The sequence below is a fragment of the Buteo buteo genome, chromosome 7, assembly GCF_964188355.1.
Source record: "Buteo buteo chromosome 7, bButBut1.hap1.1, whole genome shotgun sequence".
Taxonomy (NCBI): Eukaryota; Metazoa; Chordata; class Aves; order Accipitriformes; family Accipitridae; genus Buteo; species Buteo buteo.
In genome coordinates, this window is record NC_134177.1 from 38,421,039 (window position 1) to 38,448,805 (window position 27,767).

General features: G+C 48.2%; 1 protein-coding gene across 6 annotated transcripts; it reads left to right on the forward strand.

Moving 5' to 3' along the window:
• Positions 1-1,575: 1,575 nt before the first annotated feature.
• On the forward strand, positions 1,576-27,524 carry LOC142032977 (RNA-binding protein Musashi homolog 2-like). Of its 6 annotated transcripts, none has more exons than XM_075032467.1 (8): positions 2,840-2,924; positions 3,178-3,270; positions 19,454-20,117; positions 22,174-22,307; positions 23,742-23,868; positions 24,430-24,560; positions 26,409-26,586; positions 27,276-27,524. In XM_075032467.1, exons 3-8 carry the CDS (start codon positions 19,478-19,480, stop codon positions 27,365-27,367), a joined length of 1,302 nt encoding a protein of 433 aa, XP_074888568.1. In that variant the 5' UTR covers positions 2,840-2,924; positions 3,178-3,270; positions 19,454-19,477; the 3' UTR covers positions 27,368-27,524. The 6 variants fall into 6 exon arrangements, with proteins under 6 accessions (XP_074888571.1, XP_074888573.1, XP_074888572.1 ...); XM_075032468.1 differs by lacking the exon at positions 2,840-2,924 and adding an exon at positions 9,191-9,316; XM_075032470.1 differs by lacking the exons at positions 22,174-22,307; positions 23,742-23,868; positions 24,430-24,560; positions 26,409-26,586; positions 27,276-27,524 and adding exons at positions 1,576-2,014; positions 2,173-2,213; positions 2,370-2,451; positions 9,191-9,316 and having other exon boundaries at positions 19,454-19,655.
• Positions 27,525-27,767: the final 243 nt, after the last annotated feature.

Below are 27,767 nucleotides of genomic sequence, written 5' to 3' on the forward strand. Positions count from 1 at the left end.
GAGGTACTCGGAATTGTGGATGGTTCTGAAAATGTAGGGCAACACGGCTCAGTCCCGTCGGGTGGGCGGCCCGCGCTCCCGCTCAGTGCTTCTTGATTTAGGTGAAACTGATTGCTTTCACCTTATATAATAACGCAATACTTGGCAGCCCCGTTGCCGCTTCCCGTCTGACGCTGCGAAGTGCTGTTCAGATGCCGAGTGTAACATGTCGGAGCTGAGGGCAAACGCTGTCCACTCGTGCTGGGCAGTGCCCGGCTGGGGCCGAAGGCTGCAGCAGTGCTGCCGGAGCCCCGGACATGGGGGCACCAGGATGTGGGGGTACCGGGATGTGGGAGCCCTGGGGACGTGGGGGCACCGGGATGTGGGGACACCGGGATGTGGGAGCCCTGGGGATCTGGGGGCACCAGGATGTGGGGACACCGGGATGTGGGAGCACCGGGATGTGGGAGCCCTGGGATGTGGGGGCACCGGGATGTGGGGGCACCGGGATGTGGGAGCCCTGGGGATCTGGGGGCACCGGGATGTGGGAGCACTGGGATGTGGGAGCCCTGGGATGTGGGGGCACTGGGATGTGGGGGCACTGGGATGTGGGAGCCCTGGGGACGTGGGGGCACCGGGATGTGGGGACACCAGGATGTGGGAGCACTGGGATGTGGGAGCCCTGGGATGTGGGGGCACCGGGATGTGGGAGCACCGGGATGTGGGAGCCCTGGGGATGTGGGAGACCTGGGATGCAGGGGCACTGGGATGCAGGGGCACTGGGACCTGGGAGCACTGGGATGTGGGAGACCTGGGATGCTGGGACAGGGGGGAACTGGGCAGCAGCCGCTCTCTTTGAGCAGCCCCAGTCGGCTGTGGGTCAGACCCAGAGTGCCTGCAGGATGCGGGCTGTGCGTGGTGCCCACGCGAAGGGCAGAGTGGGTGCCGATGCCTGGGTGACGGGATAAACACACCTCCCGGTAATGCCCGAATTTCTCACCAGTCGCCAAAAGCGAGTCTGGTTTCCCCCGCCGGACACCCGCCTTCCCCTGCCCACGGACTCTTCCCAGCCCCCGGAATCACTTATTTGACACCAGCCCGGCCGTGCCGAGGGGGAAGCAGGGCAGGGGGGGATGGCGCGTTTCGCGCCGCTTTCCCCGCGAGAGACACCCACCGCCGCCGCCACCTCGGGGGTCTGCTCCGCCGTTGCGGACGGGCCCACGGACACGCGTGGACGCCGGAGGCAGGCCTGCGGGGACGGAGTGGCGGAGCCGTTATCGCGAGCGGTGTGTTATCAGCCGGAGGATACCGGCTAGCCGGGTGTGTGTGCATGTGTGTCGCGTGTGTGTGTGTGCGTTGCGCCTTGCGTGCGTGTGCGCCCGCCGGGCGCTGCCCGCCCGCCCGTGGGTGCTCGCCGCCGTGGGGCGGGCGGGCGGGCGCGCGCGGCGGTGACGTCACGGCAGGGCCCCGCGACGGCGGCGGGCCCCGCCCCGTGGCGCGGGGGCGGGCGGGAGAGGGGAGGGGAAGGGGAGGAGGAGGAGTGGGGTCGAGGGGGGTGGTGGAAGAGAAGAGAGAAGAGAAGAGGAAGAGAAGAGAAGAGGAAGGGAAGAGAAGGGAAGGGAAGAGAAGGGAAGAGAAGAGAAGGGAAGGGAAGGGAAGGGAAGGGAAGGGAAGGGAAGGGAAGGGAAGGGAAGGGAAGGGAAGGGAAGAGAGGCAGCGCGGGATGGAGGGAGGAGAGGATGGTGGCGGGGGGAGGGAGGGACGGCGCGGCGCCGATCCCACGTGTGACGGGTCTGGCTGCTTCCCCAGCGCCTCTCCAGTGAGATCCTCCGGTAGCGGAGGGAGGAGGAGGAGGAGGGAAAGAAGGGGAAAAGCAACCGGAGCGAACCGAACCGGAGCCGGAGCCGTAGCCCCGGAGGGGCGGGCGGGGGGGGTGTCCTCTCAGGGGCTCTCGCTGCGGGCTCCGCGCGGCCATGGAGGCGGACGGGAGCCAGGCTACCTCGGGGAGCCCCGGCGAGGCGCAGCACGACCCCGGGTAAGTCGGCGGGCGGCGGAGCGGCGAGGAAGCGGGGCGGGGAGGGGGGGCGCCCCGCTTCCTCGCCGCTCCGCGCCCCTCCGCGCCGCCGTGAGGTGCCCCGTCAAAATGGCCGATCCCGCACCGGCGTTCAACTCCGCTCTCTTCTCTCCCTCCAGCAAGATGTTCATCGGCGGCCTCAGCTGGCAAACCGCACCAGGTAAGGACCGCCGCTCCCCCCCACCCCACCTCCCCACGCGTCCCGCCCCGCGTGGGCCGCGTCCCGCCGCGCCGGGGCCTGCCCGCGCCCCCCCCCTCCTCCTCCTCACCCCCCCCTTCCCCTCCTCTGCCTCTCTGCTTCTCTCTCTCTCCGCAGACAGCCTTAGAGACTATTTTAGCAAATTCGGAGAAATCAGAGAGTGTATGGTCATGCGGGACCCCACCACCAAGCGCTCCAGGTAAAACCGCCGCCCACCCGAGTCGGGTTGACAAAACTTCGCGAGTTGGCGCCGGGGCGGGTGGACCCCCGCACACACTCCCCCCCCGCCCTCAAATCCCTCAAACCCCCATCCCACGCGTGTCCGGTGGGTCTCTTCGGGAGGTTTCTCCGCATCCCTCCCCGAGCCGGGAGGAGGAAACAAAAGCGGCCGGTGGAGGCGGAGAGGTGCGGGGACGGCCGGGTCGGGGCTGCCCGCCCTCGGAACCGGAGGCTTTGGGGAAGGGGATGGGGGGGGGGGAAGGAGGCAGCGGTTTATTTCTATGACTTTTCTCTCCTTATCTCTAGTTCTCACCATCCACATCCCCCCTCCCCCCCCTCCCCATCCCCTCGCTCTTGGTCTCTCGCAGAGGCTTCGGGTTCGTTACGTTCGCGGATCCGGCGAGTGTAGACAAAGTCCTGGCTCAGCCCCACCACGAGCTGGACTCCAAGACGGTAGGTCGTGCGTGGGGGGGTCTGGGGGGGCTAGAGTTGTTATTGAGTGCATTTACTCAGCCATTTCTCAAATAAAAACAAAACAAGACAAATCAAAAAAGAAGTATCTAATCAAATAGAATCTGAATTGCTTTTGTAAAGAAATATTCTCATTAACTGGGTAAGGGATGGCATCTGAAGAATATTTCTTTTTTCCACATATTGTTTGAAATATTCTGGTTAAACCGTATGCTTGTCTTGTAATTTCTTACAGATGGTCACAAGAACAAAGAAAATATTTGTAGGTGGATTATCGGCTAATACAGTAGTGGAAGACGTAAAGCAATACTTTGAACAGTTTGGCAAGGTAAGTTCCTGCCCAAGTGAGCACTACATATTTTGAATTCTTCCTCCTCCCCCATTCCCCCTTTCTTTTTAAAGTGTGTTTTGAAAAACAAAAGTGCAATGAGGCCTATGCTCAAAGGAGGGCCACATTTTTTGCTTTTCAGTGTAATTTCTCGAAGCCTCTGGAATTTCTTTTCTGTTTGTTGCATGTGTATGTGTACAACATTGCCAACACTGTTTACTTTCATTAAGAAAAAAGAGTCATCGGGAGGTGAATTTGTGTATGTTCAGGAAGAATTTGACCCTTAGCTGAATGATTACACAGTTGTCTTCTCTGTAAAAATCAGCCTTCTGTTTATCCCTGATTCCAGTGGCAAAAGGAGCAGATAGATGTATTTGAGAGCGCTCATGAAGTTGCAAAAATGCCTGAAGGAACCACGTGAACAACAGAGTAATATGGAAGTCACTAGAATATCCATTTAATTTCTTATTAAAAAATCCTTATGCAAGATCCTGTGGAAATATATATCGCATCCTGACATCATTTTTAAAAAAAACAAAATCCAAACAAGTTTATGCACAGAAGGAGACCTGAACCTTGCCAGAATAGTCTTTTCCATGATGGAACAGCTCAAAGCCCACAGTCCAGGCTCTGGCTGGAGCTTAGTGCCACCAACTTCCATGGAGCTTCCTGGATCTCCAAGGTTTCTGGATGCTTGGTGAGGAGTCCGACGAGGTGAAGAGCTTGCAGAGCCGTCTGCTTTTAGAGCAATTCATGGTACCACGTTCCATGGAGACTCCTGTCAGCCCCGCTATCCGTGGGGCTCCATACAGCTCGATTCCTGTCTTTTGGAGTGCATCAATTGATGATTTAGATGCAAGATTGCATGAGGACACAGCAGGATCTCCCAAAGGAAAGCGGCTACCATTCCTTGTAGTTTGTTTGTTTCTTTTATCTGCCCTGAAACGCCTTGGCCAGGCAGTACTTTGTTGAAGGCTGAGGAGGGGAGTTTATAAATTGTTCCTGTCCTGGATTGATAGTTGTTTTCCAAACCATTCATTTTATTTTCAATAATAATCTTCGATTCCGGCAGGATGTTTACAGCCTGCTGAGCCTTTTATTAAAGGATTACATGAGCTTTTGGATGTTTCTTCTGTAGTTACTTCTAATTGCAGAACTCTAACCTGTATTTTTGAAGTTAATAATAGTTTCAATATAAGCGCTTTGCATATTGTCTGGATGCTGTCTTAATATAGTCTTTTTAATTTCACCATCTGGTAGTTTCATGCTTGCAACTTTACAGTCCCTGAGAATGCAGACAGCTAGGCTGCGTTTTTCAGTAGTGACTAGTGATTCGGGACACTTCAGTTCTGCTTTCATGCTCTGCCTTTCTTGAGATAGCTTAAAAGAGGTCTGGCTTTCCAAAGGCAATTCTTCTGGAAAATCGAATACTTTTTCAAGTGTCTTAATTTGAAGACTAAAATAATTAAGGCGCTGAAAAAGTTGCACAGGTTGCGATCGAGGCTGGAACCAATTCCTCTGGTAGCGGAGCTGGGGTAGGTCCTGCTGAGGCTGTGTGGTCCAGTTGTGAAGAGCTCAGCTCCTGTAGGACTTGGGCTCACAGGGCTTGGTCCCTGTCATACCAGGGGACCTTTTCCAGTTGCATCCCTGTATCACGCTTCCCTATTCTAGCTTGTGAAAAGGAGGTGAGTTTGGTGAAGTTGGTGGCATTTTGGAGGAGAGGCTTCTTGGCTTTGTCACCATGACTTGACCTTGCGTGCAGGCGTTCAGATTCTTTCTACTGTGTTTTGCTGTTTATTAGCTGAGACAGTTTAGTTTGTGGGGTGTTTTGAGGTGGTTCTCCCCAAGGCTCTGGTTGTGAGAAGATGCAGAACTCGTTAATGACCCTAGGAAATGGGGGCTTGTGGGCCAGCTAAATTAGATGACTCATTAATACGCTGCAGTGGGTGGGATGTTGCACTCAGAAATAATGACCCAGGATTGGCCCTGTGGGACCATTCAGGAACTGCTTCTTTCTCCATTCTGCATCCCCACCTTTCCTTGACTGGCTCAGGTTGCGAGCTCTTTGTGGCAGGGACTGGTGATACGTCTGTGTGCTGCTTAGCACACAATCCTCTTTCTCCAGTCAAGCCATTACAATGCAAACCATGCATCATGATCGATTGGCAAGGTTTGCATTTGCTTAGTGCTTTCCTAAAATAAAGAAAATTGCGTTACATAATTAACATGTAGAGGAGCCGCCCATATTTGATAAGAGCATCTCAGGTGACTTGCTCTTTGAAATGCTGAGCTTACTTATTGGTGTGGAAAAAATGGCTTACCTACTGCTGTGATTCTTGAAATCCTGTTTGTACTTGCTGCAGAGAAGAGCTTTGCAACCAGGGGAGGTTGTTTTGGTAACTGGAAGTAGCTCGCAAAATACATGATGTGGTTAGAACAGCTACCAGCTTTGGGGCCAGGCGGACTCGCTCTTTTAACTGGAGTTGGCAGGAAAGGGCCTAAAGTGTTGAATTTGAAACTACAGCTTTTTGAAAAGTAAATGCCAGAACCTTTTTGTCCAATAAGAAGAAGAGTGCTTTAATAAATCCTCTTCGCTGACTTCACCAGTGAAAATGCCTGCCCGTTAGAGCGCCAAAATACGTGGCGATGATAACTCCTGAGATTTTGATCGTGAAATTTCTGATAGCGATTATTTCTTCTTTCTGTAAAGCCCGGGATCTGCAGGAGTCCCAGCTTTCATTTTGTGAAGACGGGCAACCCTAGCTGCTATAAGCTGCGGAAGAAGACTGGGAAAATTAACTGAGTGAAGCCGAAAGGCTTAACAGAACGAGCACGAAGCGGTGTAATCAACAGCCTCGTGATTGCTGAACACTTAGGGCTGGTGATGCTGAACCCACGCACGTCCAGTCATGGTGGGGGTCCCCAGAGAGGCTTGGTGGGGGTCTGGGTGCCGAGGAGGGGGCTGGCCCCAGTGGGACACAGCCTGGCTGGGCTGGCGGTGCAGGCGGCAGGGAGCGCAGCCCAGCACCGCCAGTAAGGATGGCGCGGGCCCCAGTCCGGCAGCCGGTGGGAGGCGTATCTGGGCGTGAGAGTTTGGGGTTGAGACTTCTCCTTCCAGTTTTTTCAGGGAGCAGGATCCACGGGAGGACGCGAGGAGGCTAAGCTGGGAAAACAAAACTCCAAACTAAGCCGTAACGGTTTACAATCAGAAGGAAAAAAAAAAAAAAGAAGCCATTGTCTTACTATCTAATCCTGATAGTCTAATGCAGTTGTTTCTGTGATCCTCTGTTATTTCAGTGAAAGATGTTTCAAACATTCTTGCGAACAAAATAAACTCACTGGCCATGTTAACCCATCTGGGGTCTGCAGCGTTGCCCTTGTGCTGACGTGTGAAAAGCTGGCTGTTAAGACCAAGTTTTAAAAGAATTTCAATGAGGAAGTGTTAGAAGTGAGGAGATCCAAAGGGAAGCTTGGTGGGGCTGCGCTTTCCTCCCCTCTGGAGAGGCCACAAGCGCTGCCCTGAGCCATCAGCAGGGCCGAGTCTGCGGATCTACCTGTTTTATGGCTTTCTGAAAGTGTAAGCAAAATGGTGCTGTTCGAGACCAGGACGTGCTGGAGCGTTTAAGGCTTCTGGTATCATTTAAAAAAGGAAAAAAAAGCAACAGTCCCTTAAAGCCTCACCCAGAGGACTGTGACCAGCAGAAGAAAGCCCCCAAATGCTAACGAATTGCACTTCTCTCAGGACGTGCGTGTTCTGCACCTTTTAAGCTGCAAGCGGCTGATGATAAGGAACTTCTTGGGGTTTGCCTTTTACTAGGTAATGCTCCCTTTATAGAGCTCCTGTGAAAGTAGTGTAGTCCTTATTTTGCCACTTGCAATTAGACTTCACGTGGCGAACTGTGTAATTAGTTTGGAAGACTTATGCCTAGTCATTGGTTTATCCTAATCGGCTTTGGCTTTTCCCAACAGCAAAGTGAGCTTATTTTCCTAAGCAGAAACAACTCTGCTCCCTTTGTTCCTCTCTTTGATTGTCTCATTCCTTTCATTCTGTTTTACTGCCAAAGTTTTGTTTCATTAGGCCCTGTTTCCAGCACAATGGGAACAGAGTTATGTTAAAGGTATGTTTCAGTTGTCTTGAGCTATTAGATCAGCCCATATATGACTGTTCTTGTAGAAGAAATTGTGTTTTCTTGTGTGGGAGAGAATACATTTAAATTTATACTTTTTTGAAAAGAGTGGTGATTTTTAAAGGAGATGTGTGAAATAGTTTTGTGGACAAACAATATTTTTACATATTGTTATTTCAAACTGCTAGAAAAGCAGTGCTGGTGTTGGTGACCCCAGCTGTTTTACTTCTAAAAATCTCGAAGCAGGAGCGTTGGCTCTATGTTTTTTTCTTTCACTGCAATCCTAAAATGACTTTTGGGAAGAGGGTTATGGCATTTGCTTTTTATTTTAAATTTGCAGATGAAATTGGAACAGAAGAGTATGCATTAATTTTGTTTTTCTGTTCTGGCTTGCCACGAGGTCCATCAGACAAATCGTAGGCATGTTTCAACTTTGCTTGGAATATGTTGTTTCCTCAAGAATGGCTTTTAAGATTTGGAAATTTTGAAACAAGGCAGGATTTCTGAATTACCGCTCTGGATCCGAAATGTTTTGTGCAGTCACTTGTTATTTCCTGTGAGATGCAAAACAGACCGGTGGAATAATAATATCTAGCTTCTGATGTTGTTGGGGTTTTTCTGCTGCGAAACTGTTGACCTTTGAAAGCTTGTAATTTTCTCATCTCTTCCTTCTGTAGCCATGACTTACTGTCTAGTGGCAGTTCAGCAAGTGAGAGGGAGAGTAACTTCTCCAACCCCGTCTCTGCTCCAGGCACACCTCAGCAGAGCCTCAGTGCTTGCTGCCTTGCAAGAAAACCAAAGCTGAAAGCAGTGAGGCTGCCGACAGCAGAATGTGAGAATGAGAATTTCCTCCATTGGTTGTATGGTGTCATGCATTATAACACAGCTAGCAATGCAAATAATGACCAGTTTAATCTTTGAAAATGTAACCTTTTGTAATCAAGTCCCTCTGCTTTCTCTGTGCAAGGGTGCAGGGAGGTGGGAGAGGGAAGGAGGTGTGATCCACACCGAGGACTTCAGCCTAATGGCGTGGTTTATATAACTTGCTTCCTACATGCTTTCCTCTCTGACAGCTGTGAAAATATAAATCAAGAAAACGTGAGAGAAAACTCCTCCTTGTTTGGCAAGGTTGTCTGGGTGTGAACGAGTTAATGCGCTGTTGTAGTATTAAGCACTCCAGTGGTTTACTTTTCCCTGAGACCTTGAGTATGGCCTCTGAAGATGTTATTACAATAGAGTTGTTAGCATGAGAAAAGGTGGTTTTCTCACCATGAGTTCATTTTGGGCGGATTTGGAAGTCTGTGTGGAGCTGGGGCTAAGGCCAGAGTCAGGGGATGCAAGGAATTTTGCTTGTATGAAAGTGAAAGCTTAGTTAATTTAGACTTGGCATGCAGTTTGAATTGTATTGTTACACCTGTTGGACATTGATAGGTAGATTTAATCGTCAATAGGATACATGGATGGTCTATTCTTAAAGTATTTGCTTTGCAGAAAAGTCATTTTTTGGTTTGACAAGTTGTTAGCCTTTCACATTTTTCAGCACTGTATTTCCAGATTCAATATTTGTGAATTGGTTACATTTTATGAAATGAAGGGACAGATTTGGACTCCTATTTACATTCTAGTCTGTAATAGCTGGAGTTCCCGAAGCATTGTAAGATGCAGTAAAATAGAGAACGTGTTGGCATTTTTTTGACGGTTGCTAACCTCACTGTTCCCTTTCAAAGCGATTCTGAGCTCTAGACCTGGTGTGAAAGAGCTTGTAGCTCATTATATTCTTCTTTCTCTCTAAGTTACCTGGATGTACCTTGGAAGAAGTTCTTAACTTGAATCTACTGAGTTACAGCCCTGCGTGTGTGCACAGTATAGCCGAGGAAGAGCGCATGACATGCTGGAGGGCAGCACAACTCATGAGGGAGGTACGGCTTTTTCTTGGTAGCACATGGACCAGAGCTGTCAGAGCAACTGAGCTGAGCTTGCTCCTCTGCTGGGGGGTCACTGTGTGACCCAGTTCAAGTCACTTAACCTCCTCATTCTTTAATGAGCTTCCTGTGTAAAGGGTGAAATACTGTGCAGGCATCTGCCAGAGCTACAGTACCTGTCATCTAGTAATGTCCATGTACCTGTGATTCTGAAAAAGAGTAGTACGGCTTCACTACATGTATCTCGATGGCACAGTTTAGTTCTTGATGAACTGGTTTGCTTGCATGTGCTGCTGAGTGCACTGAAGGAAGTGGCAACTTTTTTGTAAGTTAAAAGGAGCAAGAAGCCTGTAGAACTTGAGCTGTGCTCAAAGCTTTCTAGAATCCACCTTCTTATTACATCGCTGCTGTCCTGGTACCACTGACCTGACAGTCCTTCAGCTTCTGTTTCAATGTTTCGTTGAGCTCTTGAAGGACTTCTTTTAAAAGCTCTTATGGGACACCGTGCTGGGGGGTTTAGGCGGGTGAATCTCACCACGTTTGTAACGTATCTTGCACAACAGGGCTACAGGCTGTTTGCTCTCGGACGTGAGACAAATCACGTTGTTCAGTTTGGAGGGTCCGAATGGACGGTGCTGCAGGAACCCAGCTATTGTGTGTTCTGGTTGCTGCTTCTTAGGTGTGCTCTCCTTAGTCACGCTGAGTTTAGCTACCTGTCCTAGGAACCAGATTCCTCCTTAAAGATCTCTGGAGATACTTTGAGATACTAATACTGAAAATCATCAACTGCCTAGAAAGCCTTGACTTTAACCTAGACATTCCATAATGCCTGAAATTAGGCAACAGGAATTCCCCTCACCACCCAGGGTGTGAGCTGAAGTTACCTGCAGTTCAGATCCACCATGGTACATAAGGTTCCCAGTTCCTGCAGGTTCTCTTGGGAGTTAACTGTGACAGGAGTTTGTTTGTTTGAGGATTGCAGCCAAAGCTGTTCAGAGCTGGAAGCAGTTGATTTGCTATGGTGAGACTCTTGTGTTCATTTTGAAAACCTTGCAGGCTGACTTCAGGGGTATTTGGGAGCAAGTAGGCTTTTCCAGCAGGAGAGTTATCTGAAGAGCGTAATGCTTTAAAAGCAACATACCCCACTTCTCTATGGCTCTCATCTTTCATATGCACTTAACTGATGTGGAAAAATTATTTAAGGTATTTCTAGTGTCTAGGGAGACTGTAATAAGATCAGGGCTGGTATCCTATGTGGCCTTAGCAACATCTAGAAGTAATAAAAAACATTAATTAAAACATTAATGACTTTTAATTGTTTAATGTTTCAGATCTAATGACAAGCCTTTTTTAAATCCTGATTTCTAACTACAGTGCTTCTGTGGAACTCTTAATGCAAATGGCTGGTTAAACTTTATGAAGTGATGATTAACTTCAGGCAGCCACTTTCAGGTGCTTGGAAGAAGCTATTTTATTCAGCAGGTGCTTAATATTTCCTGGAAATTAAAGCTGTTGAGTTTGCTTCTCATGAGGATTGCTGAAGGTGATATGTTTGCATGTCACTTGCTGCTTTTGCAAATGATCTGTCTTCAGCTGGTTTACCGTGGGTTTTTTTATTGTCCACTACAGGGATTCTGTTGAACTCTGCTGTTCCTGCATTTTGTAGCCTGGCTGGAAGCTGTCTCTGAATTTATGGGCCCTATACATTGCTATTAGCAGAGTTGAATGTTTCATGAAAGATCATTTAAAATCTTTCTTCAGCAAACAAATCACTGCTTGTAGACCTGAAGAGGTCCTGATTGCCTTTGACCTCTGCTGCCACCTGGCAATGAGGATGAGAAACTTACCATGTGCTGTAGCTGATTTTGACTCCCCGTGTATAAGTAGCAGCAGTTCCTGGCAAAAGCTCATGGTCTGCATGTGTCTCTTGTATTGGGAGTATTAGCTTTGCATGGGGATAAATCTGTGAATTGGAAACTTGAAGTCTCTGGGACAAGGACTGGAGTGTGTACCCCCATAAATCTTAAGGCTGTGACCTTGCAGTTTTTCCTTCCTTAAAGACGAGCCCCTTTTGTTATGAGCTTGGACTTGTATTCCACTTCGTGTTGAAATGCAGGGTTAGGAAGAATTTTTTGGTGTTCAGGGGTGCAGGAAAGAAACTTGCACATCACTTCCCTAAAGTAGTTCAAGTTGAATGGAGTGTAGTGTTCTGTTTGCTGCCTGGTGAAGGGGATGGGCTCCTGTCTCTTGAGCTAAGAGTACCTATTTTATATTGCTTGTGTTCCCTCCAACCCGATGTGACTGTAGGAAGGTCACTTGATCTGTGTCTTGGCTTGGCTTTTTAAAAAAAGGACTGCCAAAGCTGAGGAGAGGAGGCAGCCTGCAGTCTTTGGGGGAAGCCTTTCTGTGTAGAACAGCCCCTTAGTGTAACCTGGGCAGGCCTTGCCAGTGCTACTGTAACACAGATCAAAGCGAAGCATGTCTCTCTCTGATTAGGTCTCAAATATGTTGTGTAACTGTCGTGGTTTCACCCCAGCCAGCAACTAAACACCACGCAGCCGCTCACTCACTCCCCCCCCCATCCAGTGGGATGGGGGAGAAAATCAGGAAAAGAAGTAAAACTCCTGGGTTGAGATAAGAACGGTTTAATAGAACAGAAAAGAAGAAACTAATAATGATAACACTAATATAATGACAACAGTAGTAATAAAAGGATTGGAATGTACAAATGATGCGCAGGGCAATTGCTCACCACCCGCCGACCGACACCCAGCCAGTCCCCGAGCAGCGAATCCCTGCTCCCCCCTTCCCAGTTCCTAAACTAGATGGGATGTCCCATGGTATGGAATACACCGTTGGCCAGTTTGGGTCAGGTGCCCTGGCTGGGCATGAGAAGCTGAAAAATCCTTGACTATAGTCTAAACACTACTGAGCAACAACTGAAAACATCAGTGTGTTATCAGCATTCCTCACATCCTGAACTCAAAACATAGCACTGTACCAGCTACTAGGAAGACAGTTAATTCTATCCCAGCTGAAACCAGGACAGTATCTTCTTGTAGCAAGCTTGTTAATGCATACAAGTTATCTTTCTGCTCGTTCAGTCTAAATGACTCTCAGTGAAATCTTTGCTGTTCCTTCCTGGTGCAGATGAACGTGGAGTGCCTTTTTCACAAATATTTGATATTCTTCCTCTCTGTGTGCTTCTGCAACTTATTCTCAGCAAGCCAAGCCCTGGGTTCAAGGCTTCCAACTGAACAACACTGCTTTTTGCTTTTCTGTTTAAGTCTAGTCCAGCTTTTGTTTTGAGAAGCTGCTTATCAAGGTCTTGTTGCTGTGCACAGTAAACCTCCCAGTGAACAGCTCTTGATGCTGTTCTCCAGATACCTGTTTGGTCTCAGTGCTGCCTCTTTTCTCACTGTCTCTTGCAGCAGTATCAGTGTGTTGTCATGTAAACCTCACTGTTCTGTCTCCTTGAAAATTCAGGTCTGTTTTGTTGTTGTTGTTTGGTTGGGTTTTTTTTATGTGCAGAGTATATTGGAAGCCTTTGGTTAGTTTAGTCTCTGCTCCTGAGTGCTGTCCATGCCTGTTTTGTGGCAATTGATGTAGGTGCCAGACATCTGACTTAGCTGGCTGCTTTTAAATTTTAATTTTTAAGCTGCACCGGTAGTGGACACTACACTCGTTAGCATTGCCCATAGCAAGGGCTGCATTAGCTTCATTGGTGTAGAAGCAAACACAAAATACTAAGTATTGGATGTATTTTTTCTGAAATTCTGGGAAGTAACTTGTTCTATTCTCCAGCCTGGGTGAAAATGCAGAAAGAATGAAAGACAATAAAATCTGGATTTGGGGAAAACTTTTGTAATGTGTTGGTAGATTATAAAGGTAATAACAGCTGTACTGTGGAGGACTGATTCTCTTTAGTCTTCTATGAAAAATGCTTTTAAAAGAGTTGAATCTGGACTGGTAAGTGTGTCAAGGAGGAAAGAAAGAATCGCAACAACTGATGTCTTAGCCTCTTGGCTGTAAAAGCAGTGTTCATTCCCCAGTCAGGGATGCCTGTGCACAGAGTGGGTTAGTCTGAATCAGAGGACTTTCTCTGCAGTTTGGAGCTGGGTGATAATAGAAAGGTTGTGTGGCCTCTGGCTTATGCGCTAAACTCTCCTGGCTTGCTTGAAGAAGCAGAACATTTGGTCTGGCTCTGTTTCTGGAGCAGACTCCAAAACTGGGAAAAAACCCACCCCCAAAACCAAAACAACAAACCAACCCTCCACCGTATCTTGAGGAATAGCCAAGAAAGGTAAAGGTGGTATTGGTAAAGTGGTACAGAAGCAGTTTCTGAAATTTGCTCCTGTACCTGAAATACCTTTCTGGCAAAGCGGCGAAGAATTGATCTTGCCTTCCTCTGTAATAGTGTCTCTCCCTGTGAATCCTCTAGCTTGGTTGAGGAAACTATAAATAATGAAACGATGGGAGCAGGAAGGTAATAAGAGATAAAGTACAGTAAGGAGCTTGATAATCTGATAGGGTTAATGTTAGTTACAAAGTGTAATCTGTGACTTATGGCATAGCAGGAGTGATCAGCCCAGGGCCTTGTGTTAATCCTTTAGGCAGTGCAGGTGCTGAGGGTTGCTGGTGGTCGGTGTTTGTATATATATGAGCTTCTTGGTGATTTCCAAAACACCTGTAAAAAAACCCCCTACAGTTTGGCTAGGTTGATACTTTTGTTGTAAACCCATGCTTTCCAGTGTAAATAGAAACTCTTTTGAGTCCTGCTTTGGCCCAGAAGTGGTACCGCTGGAGCTGTGCTGGGCCACTGTTTGGCCGTGACCGTAAAATGAAATACGAATAAAGCCTGGGCCATCAGTGTAGCAGCTTCAGCTGCAAAGGAGGGGACTGAGCTGTTGTGGGAACACCAGTGAAGCTGATTACACTGAAAGGAGTTTTTATCTTGGAGATAAAAGACAGCCCGGTGTTGGTGGTGTTTCTTGTTCCAGAGCTCTTGTTTTGCTCTACAGCAACCAGCTTTTTCAGCCTTTTGCTGATGTTGTAATGAATCCCTCTGCAAATAGGACTGTTGGTTCTCAAATATTTTAAGGTTGTGGAGAGACTTCATTAGTAGTTTTCTGAATTCAGAGGAGCCTGTTTCTGGAGCTCTGTAGCCCATGTTAACTGGGCTGGGAAAAGGTGGTATTGCTTAAGGGGTATCTCTTGCTGCTGTTGTCTTTCAGTGCTGCTGGCTGCTGTTTGAAGCAGAAATTGCTGCAGAACACTTTAATTACTTAAGTATAGAGAAACTTACCTGTTCACTTCTTTTTCAAATAAGTGCCATCCGGTTTGAGACCTTGCTTGCCTGGCTCCTACCTGTCTTTGGAGGTTTGTAGCCACTGAGTCATGTTTTCCCAGCTCTCACCTCTGCGTGATGGTGGTTTTGATGGTGGTACACCAGGCTGGCCTGGGAAAAGAGTGCGGGAAAGGCTGCAAAGTCTTGTGGCCGACTGACACCCTGGTGATCAGGAGTGCGTGATGCAAGGGCTTGCAGCCCTGTGACATGGCAGGCCACTGTGACTTCACAGATGTGTCCCTTGAGGTCAGCCTCTGATGCAAACCTGAGTGGGTAGGAGGTCTCTTTGCTCTCCAGTTTGAACCTCACTCTGGAGAGGCTCTCTCTCCAGAGAGGAGGCAGCAGGTGGTCCCTCTGTGGCTGACTGCCTGCCTCCTTTATCTTTGTACGAAAAAGCAAAGAAGCTGTGGTTTAGATACTGCAGTACCCTATGCCAGTTGGGCTTTCAATGGAAAAAGAAAAGCCTTAGGCCAAATGTAGATCAAGTAAGTCTATGTCTGTTTCTCTGCAGTAATTTCTCGTATTTTAATCTTAATGGTAGGGCCTCTAGTTCTTTAGGTTTTTGTCAACTCCTTATGTCTCCTATAAGGCAGAGCACGTGCTACTGGTTATTTTTAGCATGGAAAATTTTAAGAGCCCACGTGGTCCCATTTAGTTTTAACTGTGCCAACCTTGTCCAGTTCTCTTTCACCCAGATAGTATTTATTTCCTGAGTGCTGTATCACTAACTATAGGATTTGTAGGGAGGCATCCCGGCCTTGCTGTTGAAGCTACATCTCCAATTTAGCTGCCTGCTCGTTTGCTCTGTGGTCCTTCAGGACAGCCTTTAATTCCAGCCTGGATTTCCACTGCTTTTGGGGTTTGGAAGTGTAACCTCTCCAGCGCTGGGGCGGAAGGGGAGCGGAGGAGGCAGGGACTGGCAGCAGTGTAGGGTATGTCCCTGCAGAGCACCGGAGCTCAGTCGCTTGGGACTTGTCTCTCTTCTTGTAGAGACTTGAAGCCGCTTGCCCCCAGAACAGACCTCCTGGTGTGTAGAAAGCCCTGAAAATCCGGAGCAAGTGCTTGCTGAACTCTCCCCTCGAACCTTGAGAGTGAATTATCTGGCTTTTCTCTGAACATCATGCTGCAAACATTTCTAACCTAATAAGGATGTGTATACTGAAGGGTTGTTTGTCCTGGCTAGGGAAACAAGGTGGCTTAAAACTGCTCTGGGACCCTAATGTGAACAAGTAGAATAAGTTGACTGTCTTTGGCGCCCTTTTTTTTTTCTTTTTTAAAGGTAGGCAAGGGTGTGCGTTCATTCTTGTTCTCATCTCCCTGGTCTTTACCAGGAGTTTTCCATAAATCAAGTCAGGATAGAGATTTGGAGAGCTGACTGACCCCTACTCTCCCTTGCTGTCTTAATCCCATCCTGACCTACCGTGGGGATTATTTAGCAAGTTGGAAAAGTCTCATGTCCTAGCTGCAGCCCTCTGGCCCTGCCTTGACAGAAGGTGTGACATTTAGACCGGATTCCTGACATGCCAGCAAGAAGTGGAAGTGGCTGGTGGTGCGGGGTGAGCGCTTACAGTGTGCGAGCTCCGCGCTATTTTTGGTGCGGGACTGCATGGGGCCCTGCGTGTTGGGAGCCGATCGTCTCCGGTCCAAAGCCTCCAGAGCTGCTGCGTTTCTCCAGCTGGCTCCTCCTGCCTGGAGAGTGCGAGGACTGTCGGGCCAGGCTCCCTCCAGTTTGGCAGTGTTTAAAGCCATGTGATTTGACAAGTTGCCACGTTCTGTTCTGCTGCTGGCAGGAGAATCGCAGGCTTTCTTCCCCCCATGTGTTTAAATGATCCCATTGCCCCTGCAGTCCTGAACTGGCTGTCAAATTGGCAGCGGAGAGCGGGTTTTGTCGCTCTTAAACGTGTTGGAAAAGGCATGTGGGCTTTAGGAGCTCTCCTGTGGAGGCAATGGGAGAGAAGTATGTGCTGCATCTTACAGCCGTTTGGTTGAGCAGGTTAAAAATCAGCCATCTTCTAGGCATCATGTAAAAAGTGACATTGTGACCAGCGTATCGAAATCAGGCCAATGAAGTCTTCCCATCACATTTACGTAAGGAGATGTTTGTTGGTGTTAGCTGTCCCCTAGCCGACCCGGTGCTTTAGGGTGTCTGCTGGCATCTTGTCCAGACCCACTGCCTTTCATCCCTTTCTAGCTGACGGAAGGATGTGGAATTCCCATTTAACACGATCACTGATAGTATAATGCAGCTCTTGCTAAAATTAGTCAAATTAAAAACCTGAAATTAAATGAGCTTCACAAGGAGCAGTCAGCTAATCCACCAGTCCCCACTGATCTAAATATCACAGAAGAGTGAAGATCTTTATCTTAAATTATATTAATGTTGAAAATGACTCTTAGAACTGTTTTGTCTGCCAGGCTTTGGGACAGGCCTGGCCCTCTGTGGGGCATCCTGCCACTGCCTTCCTGCGCTGCGGAATTGTGTGGGGCTATTGTTTGTACAGTTGGTGCAACTTAATAGGGAATCGGATAATAATAGGGCTGTCTGTTTAATCAGGAAAGCTTGCTCGGAATGGACTTATGTGAGCTACTTTAATTTGAGTTTGTGGTACGCCTGCGAGACAGCTTGTAGGGTGGTTCTGCATTAATTATAACAACTTAAGCAGACAGCAGACGAGCACTCGCAGTGGCTCACAATGTGCCATTGTGCTGGAGAGCATAAATGTGAACCTTTTGTCTTGGGAATGTACAGACTTCACCCTTTCCACTTACCAAGTTCCAAAACCCAAACATCCAAATTATTGCCTAGGTTTGTTGGTTTTGGTTTTGGTTTTTTTTTTAATTCCAAATCTCAGATGTTGCCGTTAACTGAAAGTTCATCCTCAGCAGTGAGCCCTGCTACCTGACTGTGTAAAGCCAGCTGGAAGTAACTTGGATTTAGAAGAAAGCAGCTATGAATGCCCAATTAACACACACTCAAGTTTTCTTTGTAGAACAACATAAATACCTCATTTGTGATATACTGGAGATATTACTGGATTTCTTAAGTCATGTCTGCAGCTGACCTTTGATTTGGGATTAAGCAAGAAATTTTCTAGTCCCTGTTTTTGCCAGTCATGTATTTACTTGCCTCAGTCGTTAGGACTCTGTGGTAAACAGTACAGAAGCAAGGCTGGCGTCTGAGCTAGCTTGGATAAAGTTGTGTATTTGCTGTTGTGGCATGGGAGGGTGTGGCTGGAGGAGGTGAGAAATCTGGAGAGAATATTAATTTTTCTGAGGCTTGGATGCTCGGTTTGAGCCTGAGGGAGGCATGTTTTTGTCCCTCGGCTAGAATGTAATCAGCTTGTCGTGAAAATCAAGGCCCTAAAGGAGAGTTGTATTTGGAAGCTGTGGTCAGAAGGCTTGCTCTGATAACAAGTTTTTTTCCGGTTGAGACAGACTAAGCATAGTTGACAGAATGACTTGATTGTCTTGTCTTGTCTCGGAAATATTATGCTTCTAAAGAGGAGCTAGATAATACTCTTTTCCAGTGCGTGGTTCCCATTTCTGGGACTTTGCTATCTCCTGAAAACAATCTTTATTTTTGTTGCTCATCGGCAAAAGTCTTGAGGCCTGTTTGGAGAAAAATCTGTCATGTGTAAGCATCACCAGACATGTGATGTTTTGCTTTAATTCCTGCTCAGTGAAAATATAAACTGTAAGTGCTTTGCAGCAAGGCTGTTTTGGGGATGTGGGTAAGTGTTTAGCTTTGTGTTCCAGCTGTAGACTTTCCTTAAGGAAAAGGAAAGGCATGTCAGCCCTGCCTCGGATAATCCGGGTGAGGCTTGTAAATGGAGGAGCACGACTGGGGCATGAGTCTCGGCGGTGTGCAGGTGGGGAAGGGTGCACACACTTTCTAAGTCAGAGAGACAGCTTTCGACTCTAGAAAGTCAGAGAAGCAGCAGCTGTCAACATAGTAATGTAGAACAAGCTTTGGAGCTGGGTTCCTAGGTAGTAGTGTCCCTATCCGGGCTGCTTTTGCTAGAGAAATACTGCGGTTGTAAGGGCGCTATAGCAGATTTCCCATCTTCACTGCTGCAAAATCTTGTAGAGGCACTTCTGGTTATTGGGAGGCACTTGCTTGATCAGGCTGTAGCTGTTCTTTGTTTAGGAATTCCTACACTGTGTATATAAAAGTAAATGGAGTAGCTGCGTGTTGCTGTTTAGCGTCTACTTAACTGCAGACTTCTGTCGTGTGCCCGCTCACCAGCCTCTCGCAGTTGCTGTGGATGAGAACATTTGCAAAGCACTTCACCTTCACTGAGCTGTTATGTTTTAGAGAAGTGCGTGTTGTCAACCTATGAAACTCTCAGGAATGTGGTGCTACCTTTCAAGCAGAGAAGTGGGGAGACCTGCAGCGTGTCAAGTCTGTGTCTCGGAGTGCTGGTGGTACCGCTGTGTTGTGAACACAGCCTGATGCTGGAGAGACTTGCAGTGCCGGATGCTGTCCTTGTGTGTAGTACTGACCTGCGAAGGTGAGGCAGGAGAAAGAAGGTGAAATTGTTTTACATGTAAAGGTGGGATAAGGTGAAATTGGTGAGTGTAATGGTGAGAAATGTCCAGATATTCCTAGTCTTAGGTCAGGATCTTGTTCTGTGGTCTGTTGGTGGAGCAGAGATGTGAATTTAAGAAGTGGCTAGAAAACGAGTCTGTTCATGCTAATAGAAATACCTCAAGGCATTTATGAAACTTTAGCCTTGCTGTTACCTTTCCTGTGACTATTGTAACATGGCTTTTGTTTCTTCTTCTAGACATAATTGCTAAGGATCTGTAAAATGGCTTCACATTTCCGCAAGATTATCCCATATGCCATACCTGGAGTGCTGGCACTTGTTGGCTGCTGGTGGATCTATTCCCGTAGAAAAAAGCATGCAAGCTATCACGATAAACAAGCAATAGCCTCTGAAGAAGAGCAGCAGGAAGAAGCGCCAGAGAACGATTCACCACCCAAACCAGAAGCATGTGTTCCTCGAAGACTGCCTCTCTCGTCAGAAGAGGAATGCCGAGAGAACGAAACCTCGACCTCCCTGCTCTCAGCAGGGTCGACGACACCCTCTCTGCTGTCTCAAACTCATGAGAGGCTAGATCTCTCACAGGACCTTCCAGACCTGTCAGTAGTGACAACGCAGCCCAGCACCCTTGAGGACGACAGTGAAAAACTAGAAATGACAGGATCTCAAGATGAAAGCGGTGTCCCTGCTTGTGTTTCTCTCCCTCTGATCTCAAAGAGCACAGAGTGTCACGGCAGTGCTGCGCTGAGCCTTGTACAGGATTCAAGCTCTAGTGCAAACCCAGATCAGTGGCCATCAGCATCAGCGACACTGACACGAGAGTCTTTGGGAATCGTGGAGGATGGTCCAGGCTTGAATCATGAGCGTAGCAGGGCAGCAGAGGTGGATGGAGATCGCTCAGGAGGTAAGGGATTTGAAAATGCTCCCACGAAAATGTGGTGAACAAACATTTTATGTGCTGTAACCCTTCTGCTTCAGAACATGTTCAGATAAGTCCTCTTCATCTTTACCTTTGCCAGTAGATGAATATTTAGGCCTCGTGTGCAGGTGGGTATGCATTTGCTCTCAGAATTCCCGTCTCTGTAGGATCCCGTGTTAGCTGGGTGATCTTCAGGGTATACGACGAAAGGTTGAACAGACCGGTCTGCATTCAGCACAAAGCTTATTTTCTAAAGCGAAGCATGTGCTTGAGTAGCCCAGTGAAATGGGCTGTGTCTGGATGTAGGCCAGGCTGTTGAACACCTTGCTGGTTTGAGACCTGCTAATGCAAATGGTTTCTGCTTCAGTTCGGGCAGCCTCTAGTAAGGACTGGGTTCTTATCTGTGTTTGTGGGCTGCTGCCGAAAGGAGGCTGTAAGGCAGGTTTCTGAGGTGCTGTTGGATGAACCAGGGCAGTGCTCTGATGAGTTGTGATCAAATCAGTTGGTTGCAGACCAATTACCCTGAAGCCTTTTTGCTTGGGAGGGTAGGTGCATGCCAGGAAATCCCAACAGGGAGCAATGTTCGTGGAGTTCCCCCATCTGTCTCTGTGTTGCTTTTGCCTTCTAGATCCTGGATGATGTGTGCCTGGCCGAATACAAAGCTGTCTGAGCAAATGTTAACCCGTGTGACCTTGGGGATGGACGTTAAAATCCTTTATAGGACCCTGTGGTGCCAACAGCCCTTAATGACAGGATGTCTTTTGTAATTGCTACAAAGTAGTTGGAACGCTGCTTGTTGTGAGACATGGGGATTGAGTTTGCCAACAATTAAGGATTAAACCCACAAAAGATTTTCACTAGTGAGAGTAACCATAGGAGGAAAACGGTTTTGCCTTGTTGTGAATGCTGGTGTGATGAGAAGGTACAACGGTGTGTTGTGGAGCCTGGTGATGACAAGGGCTGAAAGCTCTGCAGGGAGACAGGTAGGGAGATGGAGTATAGCAGGTAAAGTTGATAATGTGGCTATGTTGGATAAGAGGTCCTACAGCTGACCTTCGCACCCAGGCTGTGAGACTTAAATCCTCATCCTTGTCTAGCAAGTCTATTGCAAACAGCTGCACTGCTTGCCTTTGACTTTCGAGGCATCTGTGCTGTGTTACTTATTAAGATGTGGCAAAGGTGAGGCAGCTGTTGGGCTTATTTTTCTCTTTGGTCTTGTACTGGGTGATCTGAATTCTTGCAAGCAAGTGAGGATCTTCATGTTTCTGCTTGTTAATCTGGAGGAAGGATCAGCCTTGTTCTTGTTCTTGATCTTGTTCCACTGACTGTATCTGGGATCTGACCAGGAGGAAGCTGTTTGAGTTTGTCCCCTTCCCAAGTACGAATGTTCCTGGTATCGGCTGATGGTTTGAGAACAAAACGTAGCTCAGCTCTGGCACCTTGTTTCTTCAAGCATATGACAAATCCGGGCAAGAGACAATCCTCTACCACAGCTAGTAGTGGGCACAGCTGGTGCTCAGGTCACCGTGCAACCCTCGTTGGGGCAGGAATGTAATGTCAATGCAAAGAGCAGACGAATAGGTTGCACATCCCTCCCTGCATGCTGAACTCCCTGTGAAAAGCCCTGTTTAAACCATGTGGGGAAAATGCAAAATACCTTGCTGCAGCGGCAGTTCAGTGTTGGTGTTAGCATAGCTCTCGTTCAGCTGGTAACTTTTGACTTAAAGTGTCTTGTCTCTGCTGCTGCATAAGGTGTCACCATGTTTGAAGGACTCCTGCTGAACTCGGGCCTCCTTCTGTTGCATTCCCAGAGGTGTGCAGGTTTTTCTCCAGCAATAAAAGGAAACTTGCAGCAGGCTGTGTGTGATGGGACTTTACCCTTTCTGAAATACCAGAGAACCTGATACAGGATCATCCCAACTGAATGCATAGGAAGAGCTCAATGTCACCTCTCTATGAAATTATAGATTTTCATGGCCTTGTGTCTGGTAGCTGGATTGTGTGGGTTGTCTGAATACTGACATGTCTGTATGTCTTGTAGGTTCGGATGTAAATAGCGTGGACTTCGTGGACGGTGGCTGTGCCATGAGGAAGACAGTGAGTCGGCAGAACTCGAAGCTACGAGGAGAATCCAGCAAGTCCGGCGTCGTTATCTGGGAGATAGAGGTTCCAAAGGTAACCAGCCGTTGGCCTGCTCGCGCATCCTGCCTTGCCCTACATAGCCATCTTCTGGTTCTTCCAGCCTGGTACTGGCTCAGTGCCATCCCAGAGAGATCAACAACAAATCAACGAGGATTTAAGCATTTAGCTCCCGTTAGGACTCAACAGGAACAAAGAGCCAGTACACACCTGTAAACAAGAGGCATGTCAGGGTTATGCCCAGGGTAATGTTGGTTCCCGGACTCATTATTCCCCATTATCTTCCACCCCAATCTGTTAGTCCGATGCTCTGAAAGTATTCAGAAGGCTTTGAAGGTACACAGTTATTAAGGGCAGGTGATTATTTTTTTTTTTCCTGCTATGTAGGAGGGTTATGTTTCAACTGCCTGTCCAAACCCTTCCTCACAAGCTGAATGCTCGTCTGAGCTATTCTGTAGAGCTGCTGTGTCTCTGTCTTTATAGTGAGCTTTCTTTTGGGTTGAGAGAGAGACTGTGTTTTTAGGACCATGTTCATACCTTCTTCCCTGCTTTGTGTATGCAAAATCATCTGTGGCTGTCCTGCACAGCATCGCTCTTGCAGTTCTGCTGCTCAGCAGACCCGAATACTGACAGCCAGTAATGTGAGACAGCAGCTGCCGGCAGGATAAGCATGCTGCCTCGAGTGCTTGGATGCTGTGAGCCCAGGGAAGACATGTAACGTGCATTTTAATGGATCAGTAAAACACAGGCTAAAGAAGCAGTTCTACAGCAGAAAAATGTGTTTCAGTGTTTCATGCAGACAGGCTGTCACTTTTCTTGAAGTAGCCAACTCTACATTGTATAGGATTATCCATACTGACTTGGGCCCAACACTTCTGCTCTGGTACCTGGTCTCTGACAGTAGGTGGTGGCAGGTGCCGGTGGAAGAGTAGAAGTAATAGGGCATGCAAAGACATCTCTTCATCATCCCGCACAGCTGTCCTGGGACTCTGCAGTCTAATGGGCATGATAGCCTGGTTTACTCTCCCATGAATTTGTCTACTCCCTATTTAATCCAATTAGCTTGTTTAAAAATTGCTAAAACTTAGTATTTCATATTTGAATGAAAAATGCATGTAGCATGCTTTTTTAAAATAAGAAATGGTAGGAGATTGGGAGAGGACGTGACCTCACTTGACTGTAGGAAGACAGTAGCTTTTACCAGGCCTGGTAAAAACCATCGTGTCTTTGTGTCATTCTACAAGATATGAAGACGCATCTATCAAAACAAGCTGTGCTTACTGATCTGTACCTCCCTTGACTTGTCATAGACCCGCTGAACTCTGCGCTGGTCCAGCATTCCCTTATATTTATTCTGCCTGGCCCTGTGCTACAGGAACTGGGAATGTGGGTGAAATAAGCCACAGAGAACAGTGTTGTTTGATCTCTGTTTCTCTTCCTGACTGTTGCTTTCTTGTTACTTTCATAAAGGAATTAGTTGGCCGCTTGATCGGCAAACAAGGAAAATTTATGAGCTTCTTGAGGCAATCGTCTGGTGCCAAAATTTATGTCGCAACACTGCCTTATTTCCGTGACTCCCAAGTCTGTCACATCGAAGGTAAGCGGAATGTCTCTTTATTCATGGTCTAATATGTAACTTGGGGGCCTTAATTAGATGGGCAAGGAATTTAAACAGATTTAGTGGCTTTGTGAGCCTAGTGCTTTACAAAACTTTTCTAATCGGTGCTGTTACAGTAGAGGTGTATGCCAAGTTGCCTGTGCCTTGGCATTTGAACCCTCTTATTCTAGAGGTGAGAATGCATTTTAACATCTTCGGCTCCTGTAGTTTAACCAACACGTTTTGAAGGATCCCTTCAGGCTTGAAGGAGGAGCTATGGGATGCGTATCAGCAAGTGCGGTCTTGACTGTGAAGGATGTTAGATTAATTGTGGCTGAAAAATATCTGCCAGTGAATTGGGTTCATACTGGAGGCTAACGCTGTTGAAACTGGGGCCTGAGTTGCTCATGTTGGTCTGATGTCAGGTTACGCAGCCAATCTATTAAAACTTAAATCGTTGATGTAGCGCAGAAGGCTTCTGGTAGCTCTATCACTTCACGGGGTGGGGGTGTCCTCAGCATATCTGTACTACAGACTTTCTGTGGGATTTTTGTCTTCCAGGCTCTTCGCAACAAGTAGAAAAAGTACTGAGCCTGATTGGCAAGAAGTTCAAAGAGCTGTGTCTCACCAACATCTACGGTCTACCTCCACCAACACCACTGACGCTTCATTCCCTCCTTATGACTGCCTGGGTAAGTCCCAGCTTGCTGGCTATGCTGATGTCAGGGTGGAAGGCTGTTGTTGGTCGCTGCTGTCGTAGTATGCTATGTCAACGTGGCTGGTTCACAGATGCCCTCAAAACCAGTTGGATTTTGTGTGGCTCTCTGCTGTCCAGCTTATGTAACTGTTACAGATCAGATTTGCCTACCTGCTCTTCCACTGCTGTTTCCATTCTGCCTGAGCTGAGAAATGTAGAATCATAGAATCATTTAGGTTGGAAAAGACCTTTAAGATCGTCAAGTCCAACCATTAACCTAACACTGCCAAGTCCACCACTAAACCATGTCCCTAAGCAGCACGTCTACACGTCTTTCAAATACCCCCAGGGATGGTGACTCAACCACTTTCCCGGGCAGCCTGTTCCAATGCTTGACAACCCCTTCAGTGGAGAAATTTTTCCTAATATCCAATCTAAACCTCCCGTGGCACAACTTGGGGCTGTTTCCTCTCATCCTGTCACTTCTTACTTGGGAAAAGAGACCAAGACCCACCTCGGTACAACCTCCTTTGAGGTAGCTGTAGAGAGTGATAAGGTCTCCCCTCAGCCTCCTTTTCTCCAGACTGAACAACCCCAGTTCCCTCAGCTGCTCCTCATAGGACTTGTGCTCCAGACCCTTCACCAGCTTCGTTGCCCTTCTCTGGACACGCTCCAGCACCTCAGCGTCTTTCTTCTAGTGAGGGGCCCAAAACTGAACACAGTATTCGAGGTGCAGCCTCACCAGTGCTGATCCCTGGGTGGGCGATCCCTGCCCTGCTCCTGCTGGCCACACTATTTCTGACACAGGCCAGGATGCCGTTGGCCGCCTTGGCCACCTGGGCACACTGCTGGCTCATATTCAGCCGGCTGTTGACCAACACCCCCAGGTCCTTTTCCACCAGGCAGCTTTCCAGCCACTCTTCCCCAGGCCTGTAGCGCTGCGTGGGGTTGTTGTGACCCAAGTGCAGGACCCGGCACTTGGCCTTGTTGAATTGCATACAGCTGGCCTCAGGTCATCCATCCAGCCTGTCCAGATCCCTCTGGAGACCCTTCCTACCCTCGAGCAGATCAACACTCCTGCCCAACTTGGTGTCATCCACAAACTTACTGAGGGTGCACTCGATCCCCTTGTCCAGATCATTGATAAAGATATTAAAGAGAACTGGCCCCAAAACTGAGCTCTGGGGACCACCACTTGTGACTGGCTGCCAACTGGATTTAACTCCATTCACCACCACTCTTTGGGCCCGGCCATCTAGCCAGTTTTTTACCTAGTAAGAGTACACCCATGCAAGCCACGAGCAGCCAGTTTCTCCAGGAGAATGCTGTGGGAAATGGTGTGACAGGCTTTACTAAAGTCTAGGTAGACAACATCCACAGCCTTTCTCTCATCTACTAAGTGGGTCACCTTGCTACAGAAGGAGATCAGGTTAGTCAAGCAAGACCTGCGTTTCATAAACCCACGCTGACTGGGCCTGACCACCTGGTTGTCCTGTACCTGCTGTGTGATGGCACTCAAGATGATCTGCTCTGTAACCTTCCCTGGCACCGAGGTCAGACCGACAGGCCTGTAGTTCCCCCGATCCCTTGGGTAAATAAGTCTTCCGACTGCTTCGTGCCGATAGTCTTTTTGTATGCAAGGCAGGCCCCGCCTCAAGTCTGATTTCTGTTAGAGCAGCAGGGAGTAACAGTGAGTAGCTTTTGGAAGTGAAATACCGGAGTGCCAGGCTTTTTCCACCCATGGCTGTAAGCCTCAGGAGTTGCTGGTGGAACATGGAGTTGCTGTGAATGAAGCTTGTGTTGCAGTGAACGCTAATGAGAATTTCTTTTCTCCACATGACAGCTCTTCCTCCCAGACGGAGCCTCTGTAGAGGTCATCGTGGCAAACCAAGTCGACGCAGGGCACATGTTTCTACAGCAGCATACGCACCCCACTTTCCATGTTCTGCGTAGCCTCGACCAGCAGATGTACGCCTGCTATTCTCAACCGGAAATTCCAACCCTGCCAACTCCAGTAGAAGGCATGTAATGTGATTGCTCACAAATTGTTCAGCTGAGAAACTTCTAGGGTCACACGAAAGCCTGATGCCACTGAGTTAGGCTTGGGAAGTTTCCCAGTGGATGAGAATGTGATAGTTCACTTGTCGTTTCATATTTTGTTAAGCCGCTGGCAGACTACAGATGCTGCTCTACTCTTCCTTACCCCACTCATCCCTGGAGTACCTCCCCAGCCACTTAGTTGCATGTTGAAATTCAGACTGAGATAAAGTCCATCTCAGGTTATTTCTAATCAACTTGGCATCTGGTGTATTTTTGCTGACAAAGTGTGGAACTACTCCCAAATCTTCATAGTGTCACAGTCTGCACGTGGTGTAAAGTGGAGGGTGCATCACATGGAAGGGGGTTACTAGCGCTAACTTTCCTTTTTGGGGACAGACCTCACTGTTAGTGACCGAAGGCTGGAAGGGAACTGGATAGCTGGGTAGAACAGCATGGAAGTGGCAGACAGAGACTTGAGAGTAAACCCCACTTCTCCTGCGTCCCAGCTGCAGGCCTTGTCTGGTGGGGGTGTGGGTGGTGGTGAAAGAAGATGGAGGCAGCGTAAGAAATGCTGTTGATTCTCAGTAGATAAGTACTGATGCCTGAAGCGCTAATTTCTGGAAATCCACTTATGCTGAGCCTTTCTTCTCTGTACTCCTGTGTTTTGCAGTCGGTATTATCTGCGCGGCTCCAGGCCTGGATGGGGCATGGTTACGGGCTCAAGTTATTAGCTACTTCGAAGAGACCGGTGTAGGTAATTAGGGTCCGGCGGCCGGAAGATATCGCGTTGTACGGAAAGATAGGGCCCCTCTCCTAATGGTCAGTAGTGTTTACAATGTAAGCAGACGGAAGCGGCATTGTGAACTCAAGCTATATAGTGCTGTGTCGATCACCAATAAACGCCATTTGCTGTCCACCACATTGGTGTCCGCAAGCTGATGGACGGGGATCGCCGTTCCTGAACCAGGTCGCCACGCCTGCCCTAGGCAACAAGTGGTGCCGAAACCCGGGAAGATCGCCTGGACGGGTGAACGGTCGGACGAGCTGGACCAGCTCGGCGGGGGAGGTCGAGGGAGGACGCTTCTGGACCAGGGCCAACGAGGAGGATGGAGGCCCTTGTGAAGGTCGTATCCCAACTACAGAGGCAGTGGGGGATTGATTG

What these genes read in the sequence shown, in the direction of transcription:
- LOC142032977 (XM_075032467.1), top strand. Translation starts at nt 19,478, where the DNA reads ATGGCTTCACATTTCCGCAAGATTATCCCATATGCCATACCTGGAGTG. An exon ending in GGGAGATAGAGGTTCCAAAG is followed by an intron (nt 22,308 to 23,741) that starts GTAACCAGCCGT and finishes ACTTTCATAAAG; the next exon opens with GAATTAGTTGGCCGCTTGAT. An exon ending in CCTGCCAACTCCAGTAGAAG is followed by an intron (nt 26,587 to 27,275) that starts GCATGTAATGTG and finishes TGTGTTTTGCAG; the next exon opens with TCGGTATTATCTGCGCGGCT.